Below are 12,242 nucleotides of genomic sequence, written 5' to 3'. Positions count from 1 at the left end.
ACCAAGGGGAAGGATGGTCTCTAGGCTGAGGTCAATGCTAGCTTCAAATTGCTGAAGCTCTCAGCAACTTGGAGTAACAAAGTAGTGGGCGTTTTGCTTTATTGGATCTGTAAGATGAAGATGACATTGTGCCCAGTTTCTTTGGAAAGGCAACACCAGCAGCTTTGTCCCCATCAGCCTCTGGAAAAACATTTCCCCAACTACACAAGGGTTTGGGATACTCTTCAGTTGCACTTCAAGCCTTTATGGGGTGCTGACCCAGATATAAGGTTGAGGCCAGTTCCTAGAGCCATACCTTGGGCCGGGCCCAGAACAGTCACCTACTAAGGCCACTGCTATGGGACAGGCACAGGGTAGAGTCTGGATGGATGTTTTTCTAACCTCCTACCCCAACTGTGGGATAAACAGAGGTTTCTGTTTTTAAAAAACACAGACTACTATATCATGGTTTTGGCGTGTGGAGAAATACAGTTGAAGGTATTTTTTTCTTTTGATAAAACGTACAGTAAGGACATATTTCCAATTTTAAAAGTTCATTAATATATAAAATATAAATGGACTCTTCATTTGAGTCTGACTGAGGTCCTACATGTCGTTCTGAGGAATAAACAGTTTTCCTGCTACAAAGCTGTTGGTATAAAGCCTGTTCTCCATGAGAACATCTCCTGGGCACATGATTGGGGGGTCTGAGGTACCATCTAGGAGAACCCCCAGCAGGAGCAGGCTAGGGCAGAACAGAACATTGTAGTTGCCACTGGGACCAAGTCTACTTCCAGCCAAGTGAAGTGGGGCAGGGTCAGCCCCTAGCCTGCCCACGGGAGTGGAACATCTGTATGGCAAGTGACCTAGGCCTCAGAGGACTGTGGGGGCCCCTGGAGCAGCAGAGAACGGTAGGTGGTGGAGGTGAGGAAGCGAGGATAGGAGTCCCGGTGCATGAGGGTGTAGATCTGCAGCTGCGCATCATCAAATGTGTGTGGTGATGGCTCCTGCATCTTCCTATTGATGCCTTCTCTCACCCGGGAGTCCAGGCTCACCTGTGTGGCAGGCACCAAGGTCAGGAGGGGGGCGGTGCCCTTCCCAGGCCACCCCCACTCATCTCTGCATCTGGCCCACCTCCTTCGGGGACAGGATGGACACGTAGTCCTCATAGATAAGTCGCGCCTTCTCATCCACCACATGTTGGTTGGCCTCTGCTTTCAACTCCTCACAAGCCAGCCAGAAGAGCATGTTCTCCTCACTGTATTCTGTGCGCAGGAATGCCCGGAACACACTGCGGCCCGTGGGGCTATGCATCAACTTGTCAAAGGACTGCGCCCAGCTCTGTACTTCCTCAGGGCTTGGTGGAGTGCTGCAGGCATGAGGGCCAGACCATGTCAGATATGAGACACACACACAAGTATACATATACGCATGCCTGCACAACGGTGGCCACACTCACCAGACTTCACAGCTGGGGAGGGGTTGCAGCTTGCTTTCCCGAGAAATCTGCCAAGCTCGCTGCCGTTCTTGGTTCCTGGTGGCAAAGGAAAGTGGCACTACCATATGCAGCTGGATTCTCTACACACCCCTGTGGCTATATGTATGCTTTGGCATGTGTGTGCCTAGCACCAGTAAATCTGCAGCAAGGAAGGAAGCCCTTAGATTGGTCTTCTTCACATCCTCTTGTCCGCTGCACTGAACTGGCTTGTGCAGGTTGCTGTTCTGATTACCACTGTGGCCTCTTTCCTGTTGAGCAGTTGGACTCTTCAGGTCCTGGTACTCATCCTTCTCTTTGTACTGATGGGTAAAACCATACTCCTCCATCTACATTAAGCTCCTTCCTGAGGCCACACTGCAGGCCTAACATCAGCAACATGCCTCAGTGGCTGATGTAGGCTGAGAGTCTCTCCAGTGTGTCTGTACATGTCTGGTCCTGGATCCTGACCCCTGCCTCCCTATCAGTCTATGCTCAGCTGGCACAATGGACATCTCGTTTCCACAGCTGTGGAGGGAATTCAGTTTCCACTAGGCCTTGCTTTTAGCAATAGCAATAGCTCAAGCTTCCTTTGAGCCCTCCCTACCTAGTCACATTTCCTTCCTTGTTTCTTGCCTACACACAGTCCAGGTGGTTTGCTGTTGAAGAGAATCCCTCAGTCTGTGTAGGGCCAGATTGCTGTAAGGTAGAAAACTTCTACCATCTTCCCTACTCCCGCCATAAGACATCTGCAGACCTCAAATACTTTTCTGCCTAGGGCCAGCTGCTCCCTTATCTAAGCCTCTTCTCAAAAGTGTCCCTTACTGCGCACAGACTAGGGCCTGGGCAGCTCTCAGTGGTATAAACAGGTATACACATAGGAAGTGCATGGACACTACATGCGTGCCACTTGCTTGCTCTTGCAATATAATAGACCCCTAGTTTACTAGGTATCAGAGCCACACAAAGGGGCTTCCAGAAGACCTTGACTTGATACATAGGACCTACATACTGACTCTCAATGATTTCTAATTTCAGTTCCAACACCTTTTTCTGGCCTCTTCAGGTGCCAGGTATATTTGAATACACAGACATATTCAGGCAAACACTCACACACGTAACATTAAGAGCCATAAAAAGCCCCTTAGAGGACCCTGGGTATTACCACCAGCCAACAAGGCCCAGCAATCTCTCAACTGGGTGACAGGGTGTCAGGGGCATCTGCCTATCTGTAGTTTCTTGGAAGCTTCTGGAGGCTCTAGGGAACAGGACCGAGTCTGAGCCCTAAATGCCACCCCACCCTAGCCCCACATGCTTCAGTGCTTCTGTACTTCTCCTATAGGAGCTGCTCCCAGGCCCGCCCAACCTGCTCTGCGCTTCATGACCCATGTACCCACAGGCCTACATACACTAGTTTTGCTTCCTATGAGCCATGTACCCCTGCCCAAATACCCTGGGGCCTTCCCAGTGCAAGCTGTACCCCCAAGGTCCACATACCAGGAACAGCTGCAGCAGCAGCACCAGCATAAGCAGCAGGGGTTGCGACTGGGGGGTCCTGAGGGGGCTGCATCATGGCTGGACATCGAGGGGGGCCTGTCCGCCTCCTCTGGCCCTGTGTGCTGAGGAAGACGGGGCTGCCTCAACCTCCACTCTAGAATTCACTGGACACTTTGCCTCTGCCCACCTTCCCACCTGGCTACGCCCCCAAAGCTATATTTTGGACCTCAGGTGTCCAGGAACCCAATTTTAGAGTTGGGGAGAGCCTACCTGTTTCTCAGCTTCATGTGGGGTGGGCATGGGTGGGTGGAGGAGGTTGACCAGGTTCTGTGGTGCCAGCTCTGGACCCTCACTGCAGCCTAGGAGCCTGGAGGATCTGAGAAGAGGGTTGGAGTTCTGACTGAGGGCCTGTGACCCTGGCCCACCTTGCAACCTCTCCACCCACCTCAGAGATTTGGTCAGAGCTCTGCCTCAGCCTTCTACCCCCAGGCTGACTGGTTACACCATGTGGAGGTTCCTGAGTCAGTGACAGGGCTATTGCAGCTCGGCCTCCCACAAAGGGCTCTAAGACACCCCTATCTGCTCAGTACCCAAGAAGCCGGAAACTTGGGTTCCTCTTTTTTGACTTCCGGCTCCTGGCCCCTCCCAACAGGACTGGAGCTACCAGCTCCAGTATGAAGGGTGTCAAATATTCTGACTTCTCCTTCTCTCCAGGGAGATGGGTAAAGATGCCTCTCAGATGAGTGCAGGGTGCTAGGCCTGAAGCACTGAGCACTTGAGTGGGACTCAGGGTAAGACTTCCTGAAAGTGCGAGGAATGGGGTATGCACTGATTTGGTTCTCAGCTGCTTCACACACTTCTGCTTCTACCCTGGTTTCCCTCTATCTCCCTAGAATGCAGAAACTGGGGATGCTAGCTCTGGACGCTGGTGTAGCAATGCGGGAGGATCAGCTGCTTAGTTGGAGCCTTGGGCTTTTCAGCGGGTTTTCTTTTTCTTTGCTTGATGCAGGGTTTCTCTGTAACCTCGGCTGTCCTGGACTTGCTTTGTAGACCAGGCTGGCCTTGAACTCACAGAGATCCTCCTGCCTCTATCTCCCCAAGTGCTGGGACTACAGACGTTTACCACCGAGTCCAATGGTTTATCATTCTTGATGTTCGGAGCATACCTTCACAGGGGGTTCTAGGAACTTCTCGGGCCCACTGAATGCTAACTTCAAATTCCAGCGTCCCCAGGACAAACAGAAGCAAAGCATCCGATCAGCACCTTGGTGGCAGTTTTGAATGCCTCCCCTCTTCCCAGCCTGTGCCCACTTCTGTCCAGGTGGAGTCCATCCAGGCTTCAAACCCTCTGCTCTATCAACCTTCCTCTCACCAGCCTGGGGTTCACATTGTTTTCTCAGTGAAATTCACCCTCCTGTAGCCCTTCATCCAGCAAAGGCCTTTTAATCCTGTTTTTGTCCCAGCTCTGTATTCTGGGCTGCCTCACCACCTGGAGCTTTCTGAGATGGTGGGTTCCCAAGTCTCCCAGCAAGCAAAGCAGGACACAGAAGTCTCGAGGGCTGTACTTCCCCTAGGGTTGAGCTTCCAGGGAAAGAAAGGAGTGTGGTAGCCTGAGGCCTGTATGCTCTCCAGAATCGTCCTCCCTCATAATCTCACCCTGCAGACCATCCCTCAGAGGCTCCATCCAATCAGCTGACTAGACAGGGAACAGCCTGGGGGGTTGGGCCCGGGATGCTGGGGTCCAGTGAGCGCAGAGGTGGGTGCCTACCCTTTTTCCTGCTGTAGGCTCTGGTCCCAGCTCCCTGCACCCATCAAAGGTTAGTCGGCCCAACCCATGTAGCCCAGGGTGCTCTTGACTTCCTTACTGCCTCCCTTCTTTCTGGGGTTATCCTGCCCCCCACATCCGGATATTGGAGGACCCCTTCCCTCCCAAAGCATCTCAGGCGCTGGCCTCCCAAGTCTGTGCTTAGAGGCCAGATACCGCAAATCTGGTCTCTGAGGACAGAGGCTCCCTGGGGAATCACTGCTAAACCCTGTGTTGCTCCACAGAAGCCAAAAACAAACAAACAAACAAACAAAAAAAAGTCCAAGCCCGCCCAGAACAAACAAACAAAAAAGAAAAATGGACAATTCTAAAAATAAAAAATAAAAAAGTTACAACCTTTGGGAGAGGGGCTGCACAGGGGCTCCATTCCCACTTCCATCCAACACTGTCATTGTCCTACCTGGACCTCCACGGCAGGCCAGGCCTCTCTCACCATGTCGAACCCTGCTGCCCAAAGCCCACCTGCGGGATGGGAGGCCCCACCCAGTTCCTGCTCTCTGCCGGTGGGGTCGTCGGGAGGGCTGGTGTCTTCTTCGCAGTCCCTCCAGCAGTCTCTGTCGCCCCCACCCCTTTCTTAAGGAATTCGCCATGGCGCCCCACTCACCAGCAACCTAAAGGCGGATGGGGGCGGAAGGGCCAGGTTCGGTCTGGGCCCCACCCTGGCTGCCTGCCGAAGGGGCGTGCTCTAAAGCAGCAGGGATTTAAGTCAGACCGCAAGACGCACTCCTGGGCATTCACGAGGTAGGAAGGCTCCCAGAGCCCCGCTTGGATGGGGCCGGGGATGCAGCATTCACTCCTAAGGCACACCAGGCCGAGTGGCTAGCAGACCCAACTCGAAGGGTGGGTAAAGGTGGCAGATTGGGTGTCTTGTCTGGCCCCTCCCCACCAGGCTATCGGGCAGGAGACACGGAAACCTGGGTTCTTCCGGCCCCCACCTTTGAGCAATCACTTCTCAGAGATCTGAGCTGAAGAAAAAAGGGGAACCTTGCTGTGGCTCTCCCTCCCCCACACGCAGGGGTTGGGCTCCGGTCCCACGGCGACCCAGGTCCACGTGGACCGGTCACTGAAGTCCGGGAACAGAGCCGGGTATCTACATCGCCCGGACCCGTCCGCGGTCCAGCGCCGCACTCACCGTCGGGTCTCCGAGTCACGCCGCCCGCGGGCTCCAAAGTCCCGCTGGTCGCCGGGGAGGGGGCGCAGGCGCAGTGCGCAGGCGCCTCCGCAGTACTTCCCCAAAGAGAGGGGCCGGGACTTCCTCGAGCCCCAGCGCCTGCTCGCCCGCAGTGCCCCGCCCCGCGCCCGCTCCAGTGCCCCACCCGCAGCTGGCGTGTCGCCCCGCGGTAGCGTGGCATGATGACCCTGAAGGGTGAGTCCCACAGACACAGAGGATTGAGCCAGCGCTCCGCTCTGCTTAGCTGGGTTTCCCCAGCCTTTAAGTGATAGTGCAGTGTCCAGCACCAGAGCTGAGCTCTGTGTGCTGCTTGGCTCGCCTGGATAAAAGGCCTTTGGGAAGGACTGGTCTGTGATACTGCCCCGTCTGGCCGACCCTTCGCCTTTCTGAGTCTGGTCTATAAGGTGGGGTTAAGAGTGTCACCCTGCTGTCGAACTTTCCCAGAGAAAGGAAGGTTCAGGAACTGTAGGGTGGGAGGCACTTTGAAAGCAGGTTCTTACAGCAAATCGCCTCCAATGTTTCTGGGGCCTGGTTGAGTCCCTAGTGACCTTTCAAACTGCTCCAAGATAGCCTTTACCACAAATGGCCTTGCTCTTTGGTCAGCTCTTCAGATCCTTTGTGATTGGGTGCAAATTTGAATTAGCTCATTATCCCAGCATGCTCTTTGCCAGTGTCCAGAGGCTGTGACCCTGCTTTAGACTTGGTGTGTAGAATGTGGTCCGATGGGCCATGTGGTTCCTGCTTTTCTTAGTACTGGAACGCAGCCTGTCCAGTTCAGGTGTTGGGTTCTTGCCAACAAAAATGTCTTTCAGTTGCACAGGTTGTATATGCTCACATACTACATACACAAGTCAGAGATGCAGAGCAGATATCACACATGAGCCCTTAAGGCAGTGCGCCAGAGACAGAACTGAGCTGACTGCAGTGAACTAGAATGGGAGACAGACAAGGAAGGGATAGGGTGAGAGGTGAGGAGGGCAGGATGTTGCCAGGACGCTCAGGGGTCCTGGATGAAGGGAGAACAATGGGTGAGAGCCTGAGACTGCCAGACATCCTGGAATGCTCTGTGGGGCTTTATGAATTGACCACAGAGCCCTTTGGCTGCCAAACTGATGGCTTCCAAAGCAAGGTAGAGGCTAAGAAGCCCATCTGAACAGGGGCGGTGACTTTAGATAATATTCCTGAGAGGTGGACACAGGTCAGAACAGGGAGGCCCAGTAGAAATGGATCAGTACCTGGTGGAGGCCACAAAACAAAGCTGATTCTGCAGTTTGGTGTGGGCATGGCTGTGGGTATGCCCCATATGTTTCCCCTCTTAGTTCATTTTTCACGCCTGTTCACTTGTTCCCTGCCTCCTCCTGCTCTCCGCTCAATTAGCACCTTTCCCTGAACACAGAAAATGCCTCTCAATCCAGGAAGGAGACCAGGAGTGCTAAGCAAGTGACGCCAGCAGGGATGGAACTCAAATCCCATATACTCTTTCCCGGAGCAGGAATCCCCTGCTCCTCACAAGCCCCACTTGGCTGTGAATGTGTCACAGGCTTTGCATTCCTGAAGGACTTTCTTTAGACAGAGGGATCCAATGCCACCTTCCCTAGCCTCCTTTGTCAACCCAGTGTCACTTACAGGAGACCAGTGGCATTCTTATAGTTGGTCTGACATTTGGCATAGAGCTCTTGTGCTATTGTCCTGCTGGCCCTCTCAAGATGTTGGTTTTTGTTCTCACCCCTCTGCTCTGAAGTACTTCATATGGATCACTCACTGTGTGGGGCACTGCCCTGAGGTGTCTCTGTAGCCCCCAGGAGGAAATGCAAGGTAAGGAGACAATGGGATGACTTTATTAAATAGATGGGAAGTTTTTCTAGGCACTCACCAAATCTCTAGGGACAAAATTCTGGGGTGTAAGACTGCTAGGAGCCTGGTGAGGGGAGCCCAGCATTGGTGTAACTGTCAATAGAGGTCTACATCTCTCTGTGTGTGAGACCATTACTCCTGGCTAAAGAGACTGTCTTCTTTCCCTGTCCTTACCCATGTCCAAACCTATCATTTCCCTCCCTTTGCCATTTCTCCCCTGCCAGAAATCCCCTTCCCTCCTCCTAAGAGCTGCTGCGTATTTGTGAGTGCTGCAGTCTAGGCTTGGATCAAGGCCCAGGTCATCAACAGGCCAGAAACTGAGAAGGGTCACGTGCTGGGGGAGAAGAGCAGCTGAGGAAACAGAGACCTGGGAACTGGCCATCAGGAAGATCCTTGTGGACCACACTTTTGTGGTCTTTGTCTCCCTGCTTCTGTTCTGTTTCATGCAGAGCCAGTGGGAGGCCCCATGCCTCCCCTCAGCTTCTTTCTACTCTGTACATCCTGCTGGGTCGGGGCTGGTAGGAGGACCAGGGCAGGGGGCCACGGGGCCAAGAGACCACAGGTTCTGCAAAGAGCCAATGCTGTGGAGAAGAGGAAGAACTACCTAGGCTTTTCAGAGTCCAGTAGTCAGAATGGGATGGGTGTCTTCCTTCCTGTGCTCCGTGTTCGGTGGATGAGTGGGCACAGGAGGCTATCTCTAGAGAAAGGTAGGCTGTGGGTGAGTTTTCTGTCCCACCATCCAGGGATCTTGGAGAGGAACACCCCATTCGGAACCTGTTGGCCATCTGGACATGACTGGACTCTGCCAAGACCAGCTTTGGCACTGCAGTCATTCCCCTGCCAAGAATGCCATCCCCAGTCTTCAGATGGAGTGACCCTAACTTTGGAGACAGCCCTGATTTCTGGAGATGCTGGTGTCTAGGCAGACTTGTCCCTATCCTTTTCCGCACTAGTAGCCTTCCATCTCTATGGCCCTGAAGGGCACCGGTTGCCTGATGGGGGCAGGCGGTTGGAAGATAGGAGTGTCCACCCACCGACATCTCCTTACTTCGGAGAGTCCCGAAGTCTGTCAATGTGGCTACAGGAGAGACAGCATTGCCCTCCCCCGTGAGAGCTCAGAGGGAAAAGGGGAAAGACCCGAGGACTCTCTGTAGAGAACTTTATGTGGGAGGGTGGGAAGCCGCTGTAACCCGGGATCCCTGTAGGCCAAGGTCTGGGTCATCGCGGGAAGATGTTACCATCCACCTCTTCTTCCAGGATTGTCTCAACACGCCTCCGCTGCGGAGAGAGGGGCTGGGGTCAGTGTGTGGCGAGGCACGGGACCCTCCCACCCGTCTCCGGCCTTGCCGGCACCTCTTGTCGGTCCAGAGGATCCGGAATCTTCGTGGGCTTCAGATAGGGTGGCAGGAACAGCTCCAGCCGGATGGCTTCGCGCGCAGAACCCTGCCTCTGGACCAGGATGGCGATTTCCTCTGCCTGGGAAGGGAGTTTACAAAGCAACCTGTGAGCGCTCCAGAGGCGACCGGCCGTCTGCTCCTCCCGCCCGCAGGGTGGACCCTCTTTCGAGGACGCCCCTGGTACCCTTCCCTCTACCTACCCGCATTCGGGTGTAGCGCAGCCGCAGAGCGCGGACTCGGCTGCGGGCCTCGGCGGCCTTGAGGACGCCCAGAAGCCGATCCTGCCGGTCAGCTGGTAGCTGGAACGCAGGTATCCAGGAGCGCGGGTCGGGCATGCGGTAGGGTATCTCCACCGAGTCATGTGGGAAAATGGAAGCAGTCCCGCCTGCATCGTCCAGCAGGTCGCCGAAGAGCAGGTGGCGGCGGCGGTCTATGGGGAGCAAGGCAGCCAGCCCCTCTTCACTCAAGGCCCAGCCTAGCTTCGGTGGCTCTGTAGGCCGCCGGCTCTTCTTGAGCTTCTCACTACCTCCAGCTCCGGATATACGCTTTTGGGTCCGCCCCCGTGCAACCTTCCTTCCCGGGGGCGGCATGATCTCCTCTGTGGAAAAAAAAAAGGGGGGGGGAGTCCAGCCACCTAGGGAAACACTGTGGCTCCAGCTTTGTATCTGGAACTTCCTATAGCCACTTAACTGGCATCCCTAACTGGTAACTGAACCTGTGCATATCTGCAGTGGGCCATGACTTCCTGATCCTCTCCAGTTTTAGGAGCATACACGATTTAGGGTTATAAAATCCGATGGACTGTCCTACAGACCGTTGGTGCTCCACAGCCCACGTAACTATGGACATGGGTCAGCATCCCCTAACTCCGGAACACCAGAAACTGATCTGGTCCTGTGCCCTGATCCCTAGTCTTTGGTTGGGGTAGGGTTCAGGGAATGGTCCTCCATATCTTGGGCAGAGGACCTCTCTCTGTGAGTGTTTGTGACTACACATATCTGCTTGAGTGTGTGTGTGAATGTGTGGTGTTGCATCTGTGTGTATATGGGCATATCTGTCCTCCTTGCCCATCCCCTCAAGGGCAGAGATGTGGGGAGCAGAACTGAGGGAAGAGGAAACAAAGAAGTGGCTCAGAGTGGGAAAGGAAACCAACCCTACCAACCATCCCCAGCCTAGCCACAGCTCCTGACTTCCTGTGGATAAGCACCTGAGTGCTCTCCCTTAAGTTTGTCTTACCTCTGGCCTACCTACCAGCTCAGCCTCCAAGCTCCCCACCCCAGGTCCTCACACCTTCCTGCCTTTCTGTGAAATACACACCTCAGTCTGGAATCTCTGGGCTTGTTGACTGTTGTCTAGCAACCTGGAACTCCGCCCTCTCCTCACCCTGGCACCACTACAAAGCTCCTACAAAATACCTTTGTGACCAAAGCCCACCTTAAGTCCCTGTAGTAACTCAGGATGCCCTTTCACCAATTCCAGAGCAAGTTTGGGATCTCAGGGGTGTAGTGGTCTACCAAGATGAGATTTGAGTTTTGCTAAACCCTAACTTCCTCTAACCTTGGATGGCAGGCCTTAGCGTTCTATAATATATTGTGTACCCATTCATTTAGTGATTTTAAAAATAACTGCTAGCCATGCACAATGTCACATGCCTGTAATCTCAGCACTCGGGGAAGCAGAGGCAAGGGAATCTCTGTGGGTTCGAGGCCAGCCTGGTCTACCAAGAGAGTCCAGGACAGCCAAAGCTACACAGAAATCCTATCTAAAAACAAACAAACAAACAAACAAAAACCCACAAAAAAAAACAAAAACAAAAACAAAAGAAAACTACTGTGGTTTAATGTAATTTTTTTTTTTTTTTGCCTTTTTAAGACAGGGTTTCCCTGTGTAGCCCTGGCTGTCCTGGAACTCCCTCTGTAGATCAGGCTGGCCTTGAACTCAGTGATCTACCTGCCTCTGCACTGGGATTAAAGGTGTGAACCACTACTGCCTGACTGGTTTAATTTTTAAATGAACGTTTATTAAAAACCTCTAAAAAAAAAAGTCACACACCGAAATTAGCAAGACTGCACATCTATAAATCTCAATAAACCATACAGTTAGAATAACCATTTGGACTAGAAAGGGATAAAACTAGGAGAGGAAGAAGTCAAACTATCCCTATTTGCAGATGGTACAATTCTTTACTTAACAGATCCTATTGAGTCTACTGGAAAACTATTGGATATAATGAACACTTACAATAAGGTTGCAGGATATAAAAAATCCATTAAAAACAAATCAACAGAAAACAGCAGGGACTACAGAGATGGCTCAGTAATTAAGAATAATGGCTGTCCTTTCAAAGGAACCTGAAACCTGGGTTCAATTCCCAGCACCAACATGGCAATTTATAACTCCAGCTCCAGGGGATCTGACACCCTCTTCTGGCTTCTGCGGACACCAGGCATGTACAAGGGTACATGGGTACATGCAGGCAAAACACCCGCATACATAACAAAATAATTAAAGCAAAGCAAAGTGCACAAAAGGAAGCATTTGTATCACCAGTGAACTCTCAGAGAAAGAAATCTGGAGAAATATTTCTCCAAATAATGTATCACCAGTGAACTCTCAGAGAAAGAAATCTGGAGAAATATTTCTCCAAATAACTCCAAAAATTATTTAGGAATACAGCTAGCCAAAGCGGTAAAAGACCTCTACCACAAAAAACTTCCAGATATTGAAAAAGTCAACTAGAGAAATGACTCAGTGTTTAAGAACATGGGCTGCTTTTCCAAGGACCTGTGTTTATTTTCCAGCACCCACGTGGAAGTTAACCCAGTTCCAGGGTATCTGACAACCTCTTCTGTCCTCTGCAGGCAATACATGTATGTGGTTCAAAGACATGCAAGCAAAACAACCATACACAAAATAAAAATCAACCTTAAAAATAACAACAAAAAAGGAAATCACAAAAGATATAAGATCATGGAAAGACATTCAATGCTTCTGGATTGATAGAATTAATATTGTAAATAATATTAATTGTAAACAAAAAGTGCT

At 52.3% G+C, this 12,242-nt stretch overlaps 2 protein-coding genes across 14 annotated transcripts; both read right to left on the bottom strand.

The window, feature by feature from the left end:
* Positions 1–82: 82 nt before the first annotated feature.
* Positions 83–6,044, bottom strand: Rgs19 (regulator of G protein signaling 19). 13 transcript variants are annotated; one of them, XM_060382670.1, is made up of 7 exons: positions 5,380–5,611; positions 4,117–4,161; positions 3,221–3,326; positions 2,951–3,072; positions 1,439–1,513; positions 1,114–1,348; positions 83–1,034 (listed from the first exon to the last, which is right to left on the bottom strand). In XM_060382670.1, exons 3-7 carry the CDS (start codon positions 3,248–3,250, stop codon positions 846–848), a joined length of 651 nt encoding a protein of 216 aa, XP_060238653.1. In that variant the 5' UTR covers positions 3,251–3,326; positions 4,117–4,161; positions 5,380–5,611; the 3' UTR covers positions 83–845. The 13 variants fall into 13 exon arrangements, with proteins under 13 accessions (XP_060238653.1, XP_021502138.1, XP_021502131.1 ...); XM_021646463.2 differs by lacking the exons at positions 4,117–4,161; positions 5,380–5,611 and adding an exon at positions 5,908–6,038; XM_021646456.2 differs by lacking the exons at positions 4,117–4,161; positions 5,380–5,611 and adding an exon at positions 5,760–5,891.
* A 2,654-nt stretch (positions 6,045–8,698) lies between these two features.
* Positions 8,699–9,794, bottom strand: Lkaaear1 (LKAAEAR motif containing 1). Its single transcript, XM_021647685.2, has 3 exons — positions 9,398–9,794; positions 9,154–9,276; positions 8,699–9,078 (listed from the first exon to the last, which is right to left on the bottom strand). The coding sequence occupies exons 1-3, from the start codon at positions 9,785–9,787 to the stop codon at positions 9,019–9,021; spliced, it is 573 nt and encodes a 190-aa protein (XP_021503360.1). The 5' UTR covers positions 9,788–9,794; the 3' UTR covers positions 8,699–9,018.
* Positions 9,795–12,242: the final 2,448 nt, after the last annotated feature.

The sequence above is a fragment of the Meriones unguiculatus genome, chromosome 4, assembly GCF_030254825.1.
Source record: "Meriones unguiculatus strain TT.TT164.6M chromosome 4, Bangor_MerUng_6.1, whole genome shotgun sequence".
NCBI lineage: Eukaryota > Metazoa > Chordata > Mammalia > Rodentia > Muridae > Meriones > Meriones unguiculatus.
Note: the sequence above shows the minus strand (reverse complement) of the source record. Positions and strands in the feature narration are given on the sequence as shown.